Here is a 19,577-nt window from a genome sequence, read left to right as displayed (position 1 = left end):
CTGAGTAAATAAGTAATTGTCTGTTACTATTACAAAAAGTGGACATAGCCAACACCAGCCAAATACATACCCGGGCAATGCTGGGTCATCAGTGGACGGAGACAAATACACATTTCACTGGGAAAATGTAAACTGCAGCCATTCTTACACTGTTAATGGCAGGGTTCTCACACTTTGCACAGTTGTTCACTGGGTGACTGGGATTAATATTCATAAAAGTGGGTGGAGCCTACAAAAGCCAATCCAAATTCATTTATTGCTTTTCAAGGGGAATATTCAATTGCTTCCATTCTTGCACTGTTAAGGACACAAGCTTAAAACCTGCTACAGTTGGCCATTGGGTGATTGGGGTTCAAAATCAGAAGAGGGTGGAGCCACAGCTAATCAGATTTGTTTCATTTCAATGCAAATTATTGATGCCAAACAATGCAAAGCTCACAAACTAGGTCAATGAGTCATTGTGTGTTAGGGTTAGAAAAGTGGGCGGAGCCAACACCAGCCAAATACATAACCGGGCAACGCCGGGCAATCAGCTAGTGTATATATATATTCCCCTTACCTGGGGCTTCTACCAGCCCCTTGTAGCCGCGATTCTCCTGTCCCCGGCTACGTCTCTGTTTCTCTTTCGCCGGTTGCCACCCACTGCACCTGTGCGGCTCTGGCTTCGCGTCCTCGTTCACCCTCCCATTGCTGGAAGCTTCCTGCACAGATGCACTAGAGATTTTCTCTACTGGAGCGACGGGAGCGGGAACGCGTGTGAGCGCGCATGTCCAGAGCCGCACGGTGGATGTCGACTTCTTAGTTGGCAAAAAGAAAAGTGAGCCGCGGCAGGGAACTGGAGGATCATTCCAGGACGGCGCGGGTGCAGGATGGCTGCAGGGGCTGGCAGATGCCCCAGGTAAGTGGAATTAGATAGAGATAAGACACACACAAACTTCAGGTCCGCTTTACCAAGAAATAAATATGGCATCTGCCATATCGGTCTCATTTTAGGTGCACTTTAAGAAGCATACACACCTTCTCCATCCTTACAACCTCCGAGTTTAGCTAGAACTGACATCCCCCACAGCGCAGACCTCAGCAGAACCTCCCCAGACCTCCGGTGGACAGACCTCAGCAGAACCTCCCCTGACCTCCGGTGGACAGACCTCAGCAGAACCTCCCCAGACCTCCGGTGGACAGACCTCAGCAGAACCTCCCCTGACCTCCGGTGGACAGACCCAGCAGAACCTCCCCTGACCTCCGGTGGACAGACCTCAGCAGAACCTCCCCAGACCTCCGGTGGACAGACCCAGCAGAACCTCCCCAGACCTCCGGTGGACAGACCTTAGCAGAACCTCCCCAGACCTCCGGTGGACAGACCCAGCAGAACCTCCCCACACCTCCGGTGGACAGACCTCAGCAGAACCTCCCCAGACCTCTGGTGGACAGACCCAGCAGAACCTCCCCTGACCTCCGGTGGACAGACCTCAGCAGAACCTGCCCAAACCTCCGGTGGACAGACCTCAGCAGAACCTGCCCAAACCTCCGGTGGACAGACCTCAGCAGAACCTGCCCAAACCTCCGGTGGACAGACCTCAGCAGAACCTGCCCAAACCTCCGGTGGACAGACCTCAGCAGAACCTCCCCAGACCTCCGGTGGACAGACCTCAGCAGAACCTCCCCAGACCTCTGGTGGACAGACCCAGCAGAACCTCCCCAGACCTCTGGTGGACAGACCCAGCAGAACCTCCCCACACCTCCGGTGGACAGACCTCAGCAGAACCTCCCCTGACCTCCGGTGGACAGACCTCAGCAGAACCTCCCCTGACCTCCGGTGGACAGACCTCAGCAGAACCTGCCCAAACCTCCGGTGGACAGACCTCAGCAGAACCTGCCCAAACCTCCGGTGGACAGACCTCAGCAGAACCTCCCCAGACCTCCGGTGGACAGACCTCAGCAGAACCTGCCCAAACCTCCGGTGGACAGACCTCAGCAGATCCTCCCCAGACCTCCGGTGGACAGACCTCAGCAGAACCTCCCCAGACCTCCGGTGGACAGACCTCAGCAGAACCTCCCCAGACCTCCGGTGGACAGACCTCAGCAGAACTTCCCCAGACCTCCGGTGGACAGACCCAGCAGAACCTCCCCAGACCTCTGGTGGACAGACCCAGCAGAACCTCCCCAGACCTCTGGTGGACAGACCCAGCAGAACCTCCCCAGACCTCCGGTGGACAGACCTCAGCAGAACCTCCCCTGACCTCCAGGGGACAGACTCAGCAGAACCTCCCCAGACCTCTGGTGGACAGACCTTAGCAGAACCTCCCCAGACCTCCGGTGGACAGACCCAGCAGAACCTCCCCAGACCTCCGGTGGACAGACCCAGCAGAACCTCCCCAGACCTCCGGTGGACAGACCCAGCAGAACCTCCCCAGACCTCCGGTGGACAGACCTCAGCAGAACCTCCCCTGACCTCCGGTGGACAGACCCAGCAGGACCTCCCCAGACCTCCGGTGGACAGACCCAGCAGAACCTCCCCAGACCTCCGGTGGACAGACCCAGCAGAACCTCCCCAGACCTCTGGTGGACAGACCCAGCAGAACCTCCCCAGACCTCTGGTGGACAGACCTTAGCAGAATCTCCCCAGACCTCCGGTGGACAGACCTCAGCAGAACCTCCGCAGACCTAAGGGTGTACTCCTTAGTCACACAGCACCACCACCAGCTTACAGAGCACAATAAACATCCAGACTACCACGCCAGACCCCTGCCACAATCTAAAATCAAGGCCTAGGCTTCAAGACCAACTAGACCGCAACTTGCAAAATGGACTGCAATCACTACAACTCTGCATGGATCAATCCCCTGCCACTTCACACCCATTAAAAACAGGCTGCATAGACCACAAAATACAGACCGCTGCCCACTAAATGAGAAATCACTGCTCCCCTCTCTTCTAGTGTGTAAAAGATTCTAATATTAAAGGTGCGTCTCTGTCAATCATGGCCACGTGGTCCGTGGCGCACTGTGCAGCCTCAGTAGTTCTACGCCTGCGCAGTGCGCCGCGGACCACGTGGCCATGATTGACAGCGGCGATTCACGCTGCCGCAGTAAGGACAATCTCGAGGTTGGCCTGAACAGCGTGCGGGGAGCCCGGGACGTCGGCGTATAGTGGTGCGGTCAGGGTGGGACAGTCGGCTGCAAGGGGCTGGAGAAAGCCTCAGGGGAGTAAGGCTGATTTTTTATTTATTTTTCCCTGATGACTCCTTTAAGGCACTACCCTCCTGTTTATCATACCTCCCAACTTTTTGAGATAAGAAAAAGGGACACTTAGAGTGGCCATACACTCGTTAGATTAGCAGCAGATAGATCATCAGATAGATTTCTGATCTGATGTGTTTAAGAACATTTTTTACTATTTCAAATACATTTCAGTATGAAATCTATTGAAAATCGATCTGATGGCATTTTTTTTACCTAGATTTTCCAGCATGTCAGATCGATTGAAATTGATCGAAATCGGCTGCAAATTGATCGGTCAATCAATTAGCGATCGATCGGCCGCTAATCGCCTCAGTGTATGGGCCCCTTTAAGTCATGCCCGTGCCACACCCCTAGTCACTCATAACCATAAAGTACATGGGTTACTGCAAGCTTTCCAAACGTTATGTTTCTTCTTCAGGTATTATACAGATGTGTATCAGAGTATCAGAACCATACAGTATTGTTCTGATCCAGTTCTGTATAATGCCTGAAGAAGAAACGTAACGTCTGGAAAGCTTGCTACAAACCATGTGCAGTTATCATTAAATGTATCACCGGAATCAGCGTTTGATGCCTAGAGAGAGAAAGAGAGTGTGAACTTCGCCCCCCCCCGCCATCCTCTACCCCGAGCCCGGCACGCGCCAAGACTGCTCAGGAAACTATTACACAAAGAGGTGAAGACTCCCTTGATAGTGACGATGATACAGCAAATCGTCTCCAAGCAATAACAGACCAACCACTTCCTACCGCAATTCTGAAAGACCTGCTTGCATCTTCGCATGACTCTGTCCACTTCGGAGCTATATCAAACTGTGTTGGCAGATCTATAACAGAACTAGGAGACAGAGTCTCCCACATAGAAACGAGAACAACAGATATGACAGAGGCACGCAACGAGCTGGTCGATGCCCGAACTAAGAACCCTTCCAGAGGATCATAACAGTAATGTCTAACTACGAGGTGTTCCAGAATCTGTACAAGATCCAGATCTAAAAATCCCTCATTAAAACAATACAGTAGAATCTTGTTCTAGTAAACTCTGGTATAGTAAACCTCCTCTGGATATAGTAAACTCAGTCCTCAGCAAATGCATCTGTATACATTTACAATGCATGACCAATTCTGATATAGTAAACGACATCTATTTACCTGTTATTGGGATGTTTGATGTTACTGGCATGGACCCACCTCACTCATCCCCTCCAATTTATCGCTAATCTCAGAACATATACTCTACAACTAACCTCTTACGAAAGTTACTTTCTATATGACTCAAACACTTATTATATAATGTTAAAGTACTAAATACCGCCCCAAAAATATGCCCTATGGAAAGAGGCCTCACAACTTGGAGCGCATATTTTATGCCTGCAAAAAACCCATTTAATACCGACTTGGACGTCGAAGTTGACACAACCAAACTACCCCTCACATCCTTTATAGGTCTTTCCAGAAGAAAAAGTGAGATGTCTCCATTGCGTTTCCCACATCAGTAAATGTAGTAATCAAAGATTGTATAGTAGATATAAATGGTCGTTATAGCTGTATGTTGCATCGGTGAGGTTCTATATATCTATATACCATAGCCAGTGTATATACACCAAAGACAGATCCATTTCTTAAATACAATAATAAAAAAGAGCTCGACTACTGCCTGGTATCCATTCATACAGAAACAATCAACACCACTCCTTGTCAGCTCACGCCCCTCTCCTTACAACAATCGGCACCACTCCTTGTCAGGTCACGCCCCTCTCCTTACAACAATCAGCACCACTCCTTGTCAGGTCACGCCCCTCTCCTTACAACAATCGGCACCACTCCTTGTCAGGTCACGCCCCTCTCCTTACAACAATCGGCACCACTCCTTGTCAGGTCACGCCCCTCTCCTTACAACAATCGGCACCACTCCTTGTCAGGTCACGCCCCTCTCCTTACAACAATCAGCACCACTCCTTGTCAGGTCACGCCCCTCTCCTTACAACAATCGGCACCACTCCTTGTCAGGTCACGCCCCTCTCCTTACAACAATCGGCACCACTCCTTGTCAGGTCACGCCCCTCTCCTTACAACAATCAGCACCACTCCTTGTCAGGTCACGCCCCTCTCCTTACAACAATCGGCACCACTCCTTGTCAGGTCACGCCCCTCTCCTTACAACAATCGGCACCACTCCTTGTCAGGTCACGCCCCTCTCCTTACAACAATCGGCACTACTCCTTGTCAGGTCATGCCCCTCTCATTACAACAATCGGCACCACTCCTTGGTCAAGTCACGCCCCTCTCCTTACAACAATCAGCACCACTCCTTGTCAGGTCACGCCCCTCTCCTTACAACAATCGGCACCACTCCTTGTCAGGTCACGCCCCTCTCATTACAACAATCGGCACCACTCCTTGACAAGCCACGCCCCTCTCCTTACAACAATCGGCACCACTCCTTGGTCAAGTCACGCCCCTCTCCTTACAACAATCGGCACCACTCCTTGTCAGGTCACGCCCCTCTCCTTACAACAATCGGCACCACTCCTTGTCAGGTCACGCCCCTCTCCTTACTACAATCGGCACCATTCCTTGACAAGCCACGCCCTTCTCCTTACAACGATCGGCACCACTCCTTGGTCAAGTCACGCCCCTCTCCTTACAACAATCGGCACCACTCCTTGTCAGGTCACGCCCCTCTGCTTACAACAATCGGCACCACTCCTTGTCAGGTCACGCCCCTCTGCTTACAACAATCGGCACCACTCCTTGTCAGGTCACGCCCCTCTCCTTACAACAATCGGCACCATTCCTTGAAAGCCACACCCCTCTCCTTACAACAATCGGCACCACTCCTTGTCAGGTCACGCCCCTCACCTTACAACAATCGGCACCACTCCTTGTCAGGTCACGCCCTCTCCTTAAAACAATCGGCACCATTCCTTGACAAGCCACGCCCCTCTCCTTACAACAATCGGCACCACTCCTTGTCAGGTCACGCCCCTCTCCTTACAACAATCGGCACCACTCCTTGTCAGGTCATGCCCCTTGTGATGTATGCTTTTTATTCTTGCAAAATGTATTTTTTCCTGCATAGAGTGCTTGCTGTGATCTGCATGTTGTCTTGTGTTGATTTTAGCTTGCTGGGGTGAGGTGGAGTGTCTATTGTTCTACTGTCTGCTAGCAGACTTGTCCTTATCTGCTCATGTTTACCAATAGACAATGGTCTGGCTCCTTTCTGCTGGACCACACAGCTCCTGGAGGAGGGGATTATCTGTATCTACTGAATAGTCTGGGAGCAAGGTGTACACAGGTATACATGATCCTCGTTCTGTGATATAAGGTCAGGTACTTGGGGCTGTTGGAGTGAGTCAGTGATGGAAACAGCAAGCTGTGGCACTAGTTCTCTAAACCCTTGGAACCAGTAGTTATGGGATTGAAGAAGCTTCCTGAAGCATTGCATTGCCTGCATATGGATTACTGGACTAATTGCCTGGACTTTCTCCTTGGACTACTTGTAATGTATGGAGTTATCTGTGGACACTACATATGCCTGTAGTTCTGCTTATACTGCTGTTTTTTCAGTTCTGTTTTGCTGGAATGTCGAGGTTGCAGAAATCCGAGTCGTTTTGGTGGAATAATAAAACACCTGAATCCTTTCCATATTAGCCTTTGCCAGTGTCCTATGTTACATATCATCACATCTGGTGGCAAGCGGTGGGAACCAGGACGCTGGTACTGCTAGAAGATGGAGGATACACTACTTGAACTACGCTTGGGAACACTTCGTAAACTATGCAGGAATCGTGGCCTGAACCCTGAAGGACTGAAGAAAGCAGCAATGGTTGAGCTGTTACTAGGTTCAGCTCAGAACCTCAATGAGAACCAGGATATTGTGAGTTTTTTGGCAGAGACAGTTGATGGAGCTGAATGTTTAACACAGAATAATTCAGAACTCCTGCAGGAGGAACAGCCAAGAGGCCCTGCCACTTCTGATATGTATGAAAACCTTTTGCGACTAGTCAGTGACTTGACAATTCGTCAACAAGGAGCATCAGCTCAGAGCCAAACATCGGAACAGCATTTGGATATTATTAAGCTGTATACATTGTTTCCCATGTTCGATGAAGGTAAGGAGGAGATCGATGCATATCTACAAACATTTGAACTGTTATGTGAAACCCACGATGTGCCAGTCCTTGAATGGCATCGCATCCTTTTGGGAAAACTTACTGGCCGGGCCAGTGAAACATTTAGGTCACTGCCTCTTTCTGAGAGAATTAATTATCCTGAGGTGAAACGAGTCCTTCTAGCTCGTTATACTAAGACACCAGAGATTTATCGGCAGTCCTTCCGGAGTTTAACTAAATTATCACAGGATTCCCACACAGAGTTTGGGATGAAATTAGTCCATGTTTTTAATCAATGGATTCAGGGTAGTGGGGTACAATCTATGGAGAACTTGAAGGAACTGTTTCTTAAGGAGCAATTTCTGAATACCTGTGCCCCCGACGTAAAACGTTGGGTTCTGGATCGGAATCCTAAGTCTATAAAGGAGGCTACACATTGGGCTGACCAGTTTGTAGAGATTCAAGCACAGATTCCGATAGTCGTTCCATCCTGCCCCAGAGCGAGACCTGCCAAACCCTCAAGAACTGCGGTAAGTGGAGGTCAAAATCATCCTGTCTTCACCTCAAATTCTCCCAGTCAAAAGTTGTGTTTTGGCTGTGGATCGCATGCTCACCTTGTGGCAGCATGTCCTCAAACTACCACAGACAAGAAAGCTGCCAAATATGCTCAGCATGCTAGTGGGAGAAATGTCATGGTCGTTTCCTCAGATATTTCCCCAAACTTCAGTACCACCGTGGAGAGAGAGGATGCCTTGGGGATTCATTGCATTAGTTTGTCAAGTGGTGTATTGACTGGTGCCATGTCTGGAATGGAAAGGTCTGATAAAGTTCACAGGGCAGGATCCAAGGTCTATGTTGGAAACTTGGGAAACTGGGGCAACGAGTGGGAGTTGGGACAGACGTTTGGCCGCTATGGACCTATACATCATGTTTGGGTTGCAAGAAGTCCACCCGGATTTGGTTTTGTAGACTTTGAGAGTCCAGCAGATGCAGAAAGGACCGTAGCTGGGCTGAATGGACAGATCTTGTGCGGACGTCGTGTAAAAGTTAAACTGGCACGAACAAAGGCCAGAAAAGTGAACTATGAACTCCCACCTAGACTAAGGAGTAATGATGCACATTTAACATGTACCTGTACCCCAGCTTCACCCAATTAAGGGTTCACCTGGGGGTACATGTAGGTATGGGGGGAGGAATGTGATGTATGCTTTTTATTCTTGCAAAATGTATTTTTTCCTGCATAGAGTGCTTGCTGTGATCTGCATGTTGTCTTGTGTTGATTTTAGCTTGCTGGGGTGAGGTGGAGTGTCTATTGTTCTACTGTCTGCTAGCAGACTTGTCCTTATCTGCTCATGTTTACCAATAGACAATGGTCTGACTCCTTTCTGCTGGACCACACAGCTCATGGAGGATGGGATTATCTGTATCTACTGAATAGTCTGAGAGCAAGGTGTACACAGGTAGACATGATCCTCGTTCTGTGATATAAGGTCAGGTACTTGGGGCTGTTGGAGTGAGTCAGTGATGGAAACAGCAAGCTGTGGCACTAGTTCTCTAAACCCTTGGAACCAGTAGTTATGGGATTGAAGAAGCTTCCTGTAGCATTGCATTGCCTGCATATGGATTACTGGACTAATTGCCTGGACTTTCTCCTTGGACTACTTGTAATGTATGGAGTTATCTGTGGACACTACATATGCCTGTAGTTCTGCTTATACTGCTGTTTTTTCAGTTCTGTTTTGCTGGAATGTCGAGGTTGCAGAAATCCAAGTCGTTTTGGTGGAATAATAAAACACCTGAATCCTTTCCATATTAGCCTTTGCCAGTGTCCTATGTTACATATCATCACACCCCTCTCCTTACAACAATCGCACCACTCCTTGTCAGGTCATGCCCCTATCCTTACAAAAATCGGCACCACTCCTTGGTCAAGTCACGCCCCTCTCCTTACAACAATCGGCAAAACTCCTTGGTCAAGTCACGCCCCTCTCATTACAACAATCGGCACCACTCCTTGTCAGGTCACGCCCCTCTCCTTACAACAATCGGCACCATTCCTTGTCAGGTCACGCTCCACTCCTTACAACAATCGGCACCACTCCTTGTCAGGTCATGCCCCTATCCTTACAAAAATCGGCACCACTCCTTGGTCAAGTCACGCCCCTCTCCTTACAACAATCGGCAAAACTCCTTGGTCAAGTCACGCCCCTCTCATTACAACAATCGGCACCACTCCTTGGTCAGGTCATGCCCCTCTCCTTACAACAATCGGCACCATTTCTTGACAAGCCACGCCCCTCTCCTTACAACAATCGGCACCACTCCTTGTCAGGTCACGCCCCTCTCCTTACAACAATCTGCACCATTCCTTGACAAGCCACGCCCCTCTCCTTACAACAATCGGCACCACTCCTTGTCAGGTCACGCCCCTCTCCTTACATCAATCGGCACCACTCCTTGTCAGGTCACGCCCCTCTCCTTACATCAATCGGCACCATTCCTTGTCAGGTCACGCTCCACTCCTTGTCAGGTCACGCCCCTCTCCTTACAACAATCAGCACCACTCCTTGTCAGGTCACGCCCCTCTCCTTACAACAATCAGCACCACTCCTTGTCAGGTCATGCCCCTCTCCTTACAACAATCGCACCACTCCATGGTCAGGTCATGCCCCTCTCCTTACAACAATCGGCACCACTCCTTGTCAGGTCACGCCCCTCTCCTTGTAACAATCGGCACCACTCCTTGTCAGGTCACGCCCCTCTCCTTACAACAATCGGCACCACTCCTTGTCAGGTCACGCCCCTCTCCTTACAACAATCGCACCACTCCATGGTCAGGTCACGCCCCTCTCCTTACAACAATCGGCACCACTCCTTGTCAGGTCACGCCCCTCTCCTTGTAACAATCGGCACCACTCCTTGGCAGGTCACGCCCCTCTCCTTGCAACAATCGGCACCACTCCTTGTCAGGTCACGCCCCTCTCCTTGCAACAATCGGCACCACTCCTTGTCAGGTCACGCCCCTCTCCTTACAATCGGCACCACTCCTTGTCAGGTCACGCCCCTCTCCTTACAATCGGCACCACTCCTTGTCAGGTCACGCCCCTCTCCTTGTAATAATCGGCACCACTCCTTGGCAGGTCACGCCCCTCTCCTTGCAACAATCGGCACCACTCCTTGTCAGGTCACGCCCCTCTCCTTACAATCGGCACCACTCCTTGTCAGGTCACGCCCCTCTCCTTGTAATAATCGGCACCACTCCTTGGCAGGTCACGCCCCTCTCCTTGCAACAATCGGCACCACTCCTTGTCAGGTCACGCCCCTCTCCTTACAAAAAAACTTGCCTTCGTGAATCTGCTCATAGTATTCAGAATCTGTTGTCCTTCGTTGTACATGAAGTTGGTAAAATTGCCCAGGTGTTGGCTGACTAATATTGGATGTGTGTAGCAGTGTTTAGTCTGAGTGGAGTCATGCTTATATCGTATATAGCGATGTGTAATCTCTGATTCCCTTTATACAGATGAAAGACCTCACCGCTCAGTATTCTGCCGTAAATTCAGCCTGATTACCTCCAGCATCTCGCTGAGACGCACGTCCGTCCGTTGCTGCAAGACAGAGAGAGAGACATGAGATGCTGATCAGCGTACGACACACAAGCGTCACCGCGCAGACATCGCCCTCACCAGAGTCTTTATTGTCCGCAGAGACTTCAGGAGACCGATCAATAACTGACGCTTCCTCTGATTGGCCAGAACGCCCAGACTGGCCTCCGTAAATCCTTCCTTCGCGGTGTTTAAGTGTCTGCAATAATCGGACAATAAATCTGAATTATGAGAATGCCAATGAACAGGCGGCGACACAAATATCAATACAAACATTGCTTTACATGGCGACACCTTCTGTGCTGCCACTAAATAAACCGTATATTATAAAAACCCGTTATATACACACACACAAGTGATTTGTGTTATTTTATTCTCTGGTGGGCTTTTCATCGTCTTACAATCACTGCTAAAATATGAACACTTCCCCCATTATAACAGACCCTTGAAGAGGGTATAAAGACTATTAACACTCACCGGACACACACTGCTATTACACAGCACAATACAGTCCTCCTCCCCATCACTACTGATTACTAACACTCACCTGACACACACTGCTATTACACAGCACACTACAGTCCTTCCCACCCCCATCACTACTGATTACTAACACTCACCTGACACACACTGCTATTACACAGCACACTACAGTCCTTCCCACCCCCATCACTACTGACTACTAACACTCACTGGACACACACTGCTATCACACAGCATGCTACAGCCTCTCCATCACTACTGACTACTAACACTCACCTGACACACACTGCTATTACACAGCATGCTACAGTCCCTCCATCACTACTGACTACTAACACTCACCTGACACACACTGCTATTACACAGCACACTACAGTCCCTCCATCACTACTGTCTACTAACACTCACCTGACAGACACTGCTATTACACAGCACAATACAGTCCTCCTCCCCATCACTACTGACTACTAACACTCACCTGACACACACTGCTATTACACAGCACACTACAGTCCCCCTCCCCATCACTACTGATTACTAACACTCACCTGACACACACTGCTATCACACAGCATGCTACAGCCTCTCCATCACTACTGACTACTAACACTCACCTGACACACACTGCTATTACACAGCACAATATAGTCCCTCCATCACTACTGACTACTAACACTCACCGGACACACACTGCTATTACACAGCACACTACAGTCCCTCCATCACTACTGTCTACTAACACTCACCTGACAGACACTGCTATTACACAGCACAATACAGTCCTCCTCCCCATCACTACTGACTAACAACACTCACCGGACACACACTGCTATTACACAGCATGCTACAGTCCCTCCATCACTACTGACTACTAACACTCACCTGACAGACACTGCTATTACACAGCACAATATAGTCCCTCCATCACTACTGACTACTAACACTCACCGGACACACACTGCTATTACACAGCACAATACAGTCCCCCCCCCCATCACTACTGACTGCTAACACTCACCTGACACACACTGCAATTACACAGCACACTACAGCCCCTCCTCCATCACTACTGACTGCTAACACTCGCCTGACACACACTGCTATTACACAGCACACTACAGTCCTTCCCATCCCCATCACTACCGACTACTAACACTCACCTGACACACACTGCTATTACACAGCACACTACAGTCCCCCTCCCAATCACTACTGACACACACTGCTATTACACAGCACACTACAGTCCCCCTCCCCATCACTACTGACACACACTGCTATTACACAGCACACTACAGTCCCCCTCTCCATCACTACTGACTACTAACACTCACCTGACACACACTGCTATTACACAGCACACTACAGTCCCCCCTCCCCATCACTGCTGACTACTAACACTCACCTGACACACATTGCTATTACACAGCACACTACAGTCCCCCTCCCAATCACTACTGACACACACTGCTATTACACACAGCACACTACAGTCACCCTCCCCATCACTACTGACTACTAACACTAACCTGACACACATTGCTATTACACAGCACACTACAGTCCCCCTCCCCATCACTACTGACTACTAACACTCACCTGACACACACACTGCTATTACACAGCACACTACAGTCCCCCTCCCAATCACTACTGACACACACTACTATTACAAAGCACACTACAGTCCCCCTCCCAATCACTACCGACACACACTGCTATTACACAGCACACTACAGTTCCCCCTCCCCATCACTGCTGACTACTAACACTCACCTGACACACATTGCTATTACATAGCACACTACAGTCCCCCCCATCACTACTGACTACTAACACTCACCTGACACACACTGCTATTACACAGCACACTACTGTCCTCCTCCCCACCACTACTGACTACTAACACTCACCTGACACACACGGCTATTACACAGCACACTACAGTCCCCCTCCCAATCACTACTGACTACTAACACTCACCTCACACACACTGCTATTACACAGCACACTACAGTCCCCCCCAATCACTACTGACACACACTGCTATTACACAGCACACTACAGTCCTCCTCCCCATCACTACTGACTACTAACACTCACCTGACACACACGGCTATTACACAGCACACTACAGTCCCCCTCCCAATCACTACTGACTACTAAAACTCACCTCACACACACTGCTATTACACAGCACACTACAGTCCCCCTCCCCATCACTACTGACTACCAACACTCACCTGACACACACACTGCTATTACACAGCACACTACAGTCCCCCTCCCAATCACTACTGACACACAGTGCTATTACACAGCACACTACAGTTCCCCCTCCCCATCACTACTGACTACTAACACTCACCTGACACACACACTGCTATTACACAGCACACTACAGTCCCCCCCAATCACTACTGACACACACTACTATTACAAAGCACACTACAGTCCCCCTCCCAATCACTACCGACACACACTGCTATTACACAGCACACTACAGTTCCCCCTCCCCATCACTACTGACTACTAACACTCACCTGACACACACACTGCTATTACACAGCACACTACAGTCCCCCCCCAATCACTACTGACACACACTGCTATTACACAGCACACTGCAGTCCCCCCCCCCCATCACTACTGACACACACTGCTATTACACAGCACACTACAGTCCCCCCCAATCACTACTGACACACACTGCTATTACACAGCACACTACAGTCCCCCCCAATCACTACTGACACACACTGCTATTACACAGCACACTACAGTCCCCCCCAATCACTACTGACACGCACTGCTATTACACAGCACACTACAGTCCCCCCCAATCACTACTGACACACACTGCTATTACACAGCACACTACAGTCCCCCTCCCAATCACTACTGACACACAGTGCTATTACACAGCACACTACAGTTCCCCCCAATCACTACTGACACGCACTGCTATTACACAGCACACTACAGTCCCCCCCAATCACTACTGACACGCACTGCTATTACACAGCACACTACAGTCCCCCCCAATCACTACTGACACACACTGCTATTACACAGGGAATTTGGGCGCAGCCAGTGCTGCTATAGGCTGTATTAGGAATTACGGGTATTGCTCAGTGAGTAATTTAGGCGCTGTCAAAAAATGGAGAACTAATTACTACAAAAAAAAACACTAATTCGGCCATCAGCAATAGCTGAAAGCCGAATTACATTATTCTCCACCATCCACTGTGGCCTGGAGGGGGAATAGTAATTATCACCGCCGGGACTTGTGCAGGAGCAGGGCGAGCCATATATCTGCTTTACCCTGTGCCCCGGCAGCTGTATAACAATAGGTATGCTCCTTACCTTCTCCCATTAGCACAGATGACAGCGGCCAGCTGAAGGCTTGTCTGTAATGATGTCACTCTCTCCAGCTCCTGAAAATACAAAACGATTATTTCACTGTCTGCAATGCCAGCCACACCCCCACCCCACCCCTCACATAGAAGACCCAGGTTATGTCCCACCTGCACTACTACAATGCCAGCCACACCCCCACCCCGCCCCTCACATAGAAGACACAGGTTATGTCCCACCTGCACTACTGCAATGCCAGCAACACCCCCACCCCGCCCCTCACATAGAAGACCCAGGTTATGTCCCACCTGCACTACTGCAATGCCAGCCACACCCCCACCCCGCCCCTCACATAGAAGACACAGGTTATGTCCCACCTGCACTACTACAATGCCAGCCACACCCCCACCCCGCCCCCACATAGAAGACTCAGGTTATGTCCCACCTGCACTACTGCAATGCCAGCCACACCCCCACCCCGCCCCTCACATAGAAGACCCAGGTTATGTCCCACCTGCACTACTGCAATGCCAGCCACACCCCCACCCCGCCCCTCACATAGAAGACACAGGTTATGTCCCACCTGCACTACTACAATGCCAGCCACACCCCCACCCCGCCCCCACATAGAAGACTCAGGTTATGTCCCACCTGCACTACTGCAATACCAGCCACACCCCCACCCCGCCCCTCACATAGAAGACACAGGTTATGTCCCACCTGCACTACTGTAATGCCAGCCACACCCCCACCCCGCCCCTCACATAGAAGACACAGGTTATGTCCCACCTGCACTACTGCAATGCCAGCCACACCCCCACCCCGCCCCCTACATAGAAGACCCAGGTTATGTCCCGTCTGCACTACTGTAATGCCAGCCCCACCCCCACCCCACCCCCACATAGAAGACACAGGTTATGTCCCACCTGCACTACTGCAATGCCAGCCACACCCCCACCCTGCCGCTCACATAGAAGACACAGGTTATGTCCCACCTGCACTACTGCAATGCCAGCCACACCCCCACCCCGCCCCCTACATAGAAGACCCAGGTTATGTCCCGTCTGCACTACTGTAATGCCAGCCCCACCCCCACCCCGCCCCCACATAGAAGACACAGGTTATGTCCCACCTGCACTACTGCAATGCCAGCCACACCCCCACCCCGCCCCCTACATAGAAGACCCAGGTTATGTCCCACCTGCACTACTGCAATACCAGCCACACCCCCACCCCGCCCCCCACATAGACCAAGACCCAGGTTATGTCCCACCTGCACTACTGCAATGCCAGCCACACCCCCACCCCGCCCCTCACATAGAAGACACAGGTTATGTCCCACCTGCACTACTGCAATGCCAGCCACACCCCCACCCCGCCCCCACATAGAAGACCCAGGTTATGTCCCACCTGCACTACTGCAATGCCAGCCACACCCCCACCCCGCCCCCACATAGAAGACCCAGGTTATGTCCCACCTGCACTACTGCAATGCCAGCCACACCCCCACATAGAAGACCCAGGTTATGCCCCACCTGCACTACTGCAATGCCAGCCACATCCCCACCCCGCCCCCTACATAGAAGACCCAGGTGTCACAGACCACAAGGCTGGTCTGCAATCTAGGTCAATCGATCAGAGTCAGAAATCCTCTCCCACTGTCATTTTGCTCATCACGAAGCGTAACCTGACTTCGCAAGTTGATGACCTGACTAGCGGAGAGGCGTTCAGACGCCGAAGGATTCACCACACACATACAATTCAAAGATCTGCCACCAAGCAGGTTACACAGCCCGCTACTGTAATTATGCTAATACTTCGAGAACGCTCTATTAACCCTTAGCAGTATGCAGGAACCTGGGTCAGATCTGAATATCTGAGCCAGGTTCACGCATACGGGTTATAAGTGTATACTTCTATTAACTCAATCACAAGAAAATGTATGCGTGCTCTACACCAAGCTTAACCCTTTCAAGTCTAGCTGTGCAAATCTGGCTAAAATGGCTTACCATGAGACATGCTCACGCAGAAATGCATCTGCTTTCGCATGCCAAACTTTGCAGGGTCAAAAACCAATACCGCGAAGGGGGCAATGGGAAGCCTCCTCGTGACGGCCCTGGATAGTGCTATACAGCATGAACTAATTCCCGCAGGGCGATTGTTTTGCGGTTTTTGGTTTTTGACCCTGCATATTTAGGCATGCGAAAGCAAATGCATATTTGCATGAGCAATGTCTCGTGATTAGCCATTAGGCCAAATTAGCAAAGCCAGATTTGTCAGGTTCACTTGGTTGATGCACACATGTTCTTTTTCTGTCGTAATTAGCATTATACTTCTATTAAACACAGGGTAGCGGTTTCAGGAGAATAGGTACGATTGTGTATGTTCAGCAACAGGTCATAACCGCTCAACGATTTTTAAACGTTTAATAACAAAAATGCATTACATACAGTTATACAGATTCACACATAGACACATAGCTAAAAATAAAAGGGATAAAATCAGAAAGTTCTTACTTTAGTTACGACTGAGCAGTCCATTTGGAGAATGAAGAAAAAGAGTCCAGTTTAAATGAGCATTAAGAGTCCTTGGAACAATGCATGCGTTCGGTCCTTCTGTGGAACGCATGCTCCAAGCTCTTCTTTAGCAGATGAAATGATGAAGGACAAGGCGGGCTCTGCTGGGCCCAGATTTATACAATCTTAGAATTGGGGCTGGATTACCTCCAAACTTGGTGGGGTGAAGGCGGGGTTATCTCCTGGTCAGCAAGGTTGCCGCCCCCAGAACTCTTAGAGCAGAAAATGTAACATTTATTAATCATCTGTGTGACTCCGCCCCAAATTGGCGTATCGCAAATCTGAGACTATATTCATAAGCGGCCTGCGACCCTGTATCAATGAGGCTACACATGCCTAGTCTATCGCGTTCTGTCTGCGCAAAGCAGTTTCCCGACTGACCCCTGACAGTTGGAACATAGTAATTCGGGTGGATGACAGAACTGGTTTATGGGTATCAGAAAATGTATTGTTTGTCTTTCTGTGACAAGCCTATGTTGAATTACAAATACATTAAAGAGACTCCGTAACAAAAATTGCATCCTGTTTTTTATCATCCTACAAGTTCCAAAAGCTATTCTAATGTGTTCTGGCTTACTGCAGCACGTTTTACTATCACAGTCTCTGTAATAAATCAACTTATCTCTCTCTTGTCAGACTTGTCAGCCTGTGTCTGGAAGGCTGCCAAGTTCTTCAGTGTTGTGGTTCTGTGATGCATCTCCCCCCTCCAGGCCCCTCTCTGCACACTGCCTGTGTATTATTTAGATTAGGGCAGCTTCTCTCTTCTCTCTTATCTTTTACAAGCTGGATAAATCGTCCTCTGAGCTGGCTGGGCTTTCACATAGTGAGGAATTACAGACAAGGGCAAAGCTGTTTGCAGGAGAAAAAAGAGCAGCCTGAAACTTCAGTGCATGAGCACTGCAGGGAGAAAGAAACACACAAATGATCTCTTGAGATTCAAAAGGAAGGCTGTATACAGCCTGCTTGTGTATGGATGTATTTTCTATGTGTGGACATGCTGTACATCAACCTACTTCCTGTTTTGGTGGCCATTTTGTTTGTTTATAAACAAACTTTTAAAAACTGTTTTTAACCACTTTTAATGCGGCGAGGAGCGGCGAAATTGTGACAGAGGGTAATAGGAGATGTCCCCTAACGCACTGGTATGTTTACTTTTGTGCGATTTTAACAATACAGATTCTCTTTAAACTTCTCTTTGTTTGAGGTTTTGGAGGGAAGCTCTTATCTCTACTGGTTGGACCTAGTTTCTTTGGGAATGCTGTGCCAAAAGGTCTCAGCAGGAGGGTCAGCCACGTGTGACATTCCTCTCTGGGTGAGGGGTTTGCATCCCTTCAGCACAGAGCGAAAGGAAGACATTTGTTTAAAAGGAAAAACCAAAAATGTCATTCTGTTCTGCTGTGCCTGAACGATACAGAATCGCTAATCATCTCATTCATCACACCAGGTTGTAATACCTTTGCGGCAGAACGCAGAGACCCAGGCTGCAGCTCAGCTTTCCGGGTCCCGGCGAGCCACTGACGTCACTGGAGCGCAGCACGGCGCTCAGCTCCCATTGGATAGGCGGAGGACGCGGTCTCAGTATGTGCTCCGCCGATGTAAACACTACGCACGTGTGTGTGTTGCGTGTCAGATGATGAGCTGACATGCCGGACTTCTATTGGATGTTTTCGATTCTGTTTGTTTCTGATTGGTTAGTTCTTGTATTTAAAGCAGGTCCGAGATGAAAAAAATAACTAAAGAAGCAAGAAACTTGTCTATATATATCTTATCTAAAGTTTAGATGGTTTTCACAGTAAATACAGCTGCAAACAGCTTCAACAGTAAATTATTATTTCTTCCTGTGATTCAATGAGTGCAGCCATGTTCTGTCTGTCACATTACACACACAGGCAAAGCTGCTCTGTAGCTCCGCCCCTCAGCCCGTGAGCTCCACTCCCCACTCCACCCCCTTGCTTCTGACATCACTAGCCCCATTCAGTATAGCGAGTATAGTTGCCCCCCAGTATAGATAGTATAGCTGGCCCCAGTATGGTTTCCCTAGTCAGCATAGCTTGCATAGTTTCCCCAGTATAGCTAGAATAGTTGCCCCAGTCAGTATAGTGTATAGTATGCTCGTGTCCATCGTGTCCATCGTGTCCCTCTTCCCCCCCCCCCCCCCCCCCCGGGAGGGCCGATCGTCTTCCCTTCGGCGGCCACATGGTGAGC

The 19,577-nt window shown here is 49.7% G+C and overlaps 1 protein-coding gene across 2 annotated transcripts in view; it reads right to left on the bottom strand.

The window, feature by feature from the left end:
* Nucleotides 1–19,577, bottom strand: part of VPS50 (VPS50 subunit of EARP/GARPII complex) — a 330,838-nt gene that overhangs the window by 208,393 nt on the left and 102,868 nt on the right. Inside the window, exons 6-8 of one of the 2 annotated variants that reach the window (XM_068238471.1) lie at nucleotides 14,806–14,876; nucleotides 11,038–11,155; nucleotides 10,924–10,959 (exon numbers count right to left, since the gene is read on the bottom strand). The exons of the other annotated variant lie outside the window; for it this stretch is intronic. Coding sequence (XP_068094572.1) covers nucleotides 10,924–10,959; nucleotides 11,038–11,155; nucleotides 14,806–14,876 — 225 coding nt within the window. The remainder of the gene's footprint in view (nucleotides 1–10,923; nucleotides 10,960–11,037; nucleotides 11,156–14,805; nucleotides 14,877–19,577) is intronic. 2 annotated transcript variants of the gene reach the window in all.

Source organism: Hyperolius riggenbachi, chromosome 5 (assembly GCF_040937935.1).
Source record: "Hyperolius riggenbachi isolate aHypRig1 chromosome 5, aHypRig1.pri, whole genome shotgun sequence".
Classification (NCBI taxonomy): domain Eukaryota; kingdom Metazoa; phylum Chordata; class Amphibia; order Anura; family Hyperoliidae; genus Hyperolius; species Hyperolius riggenbachi.
This window is presented reverse-complemented; position numbering and strand designations above follow the sequence as displayed.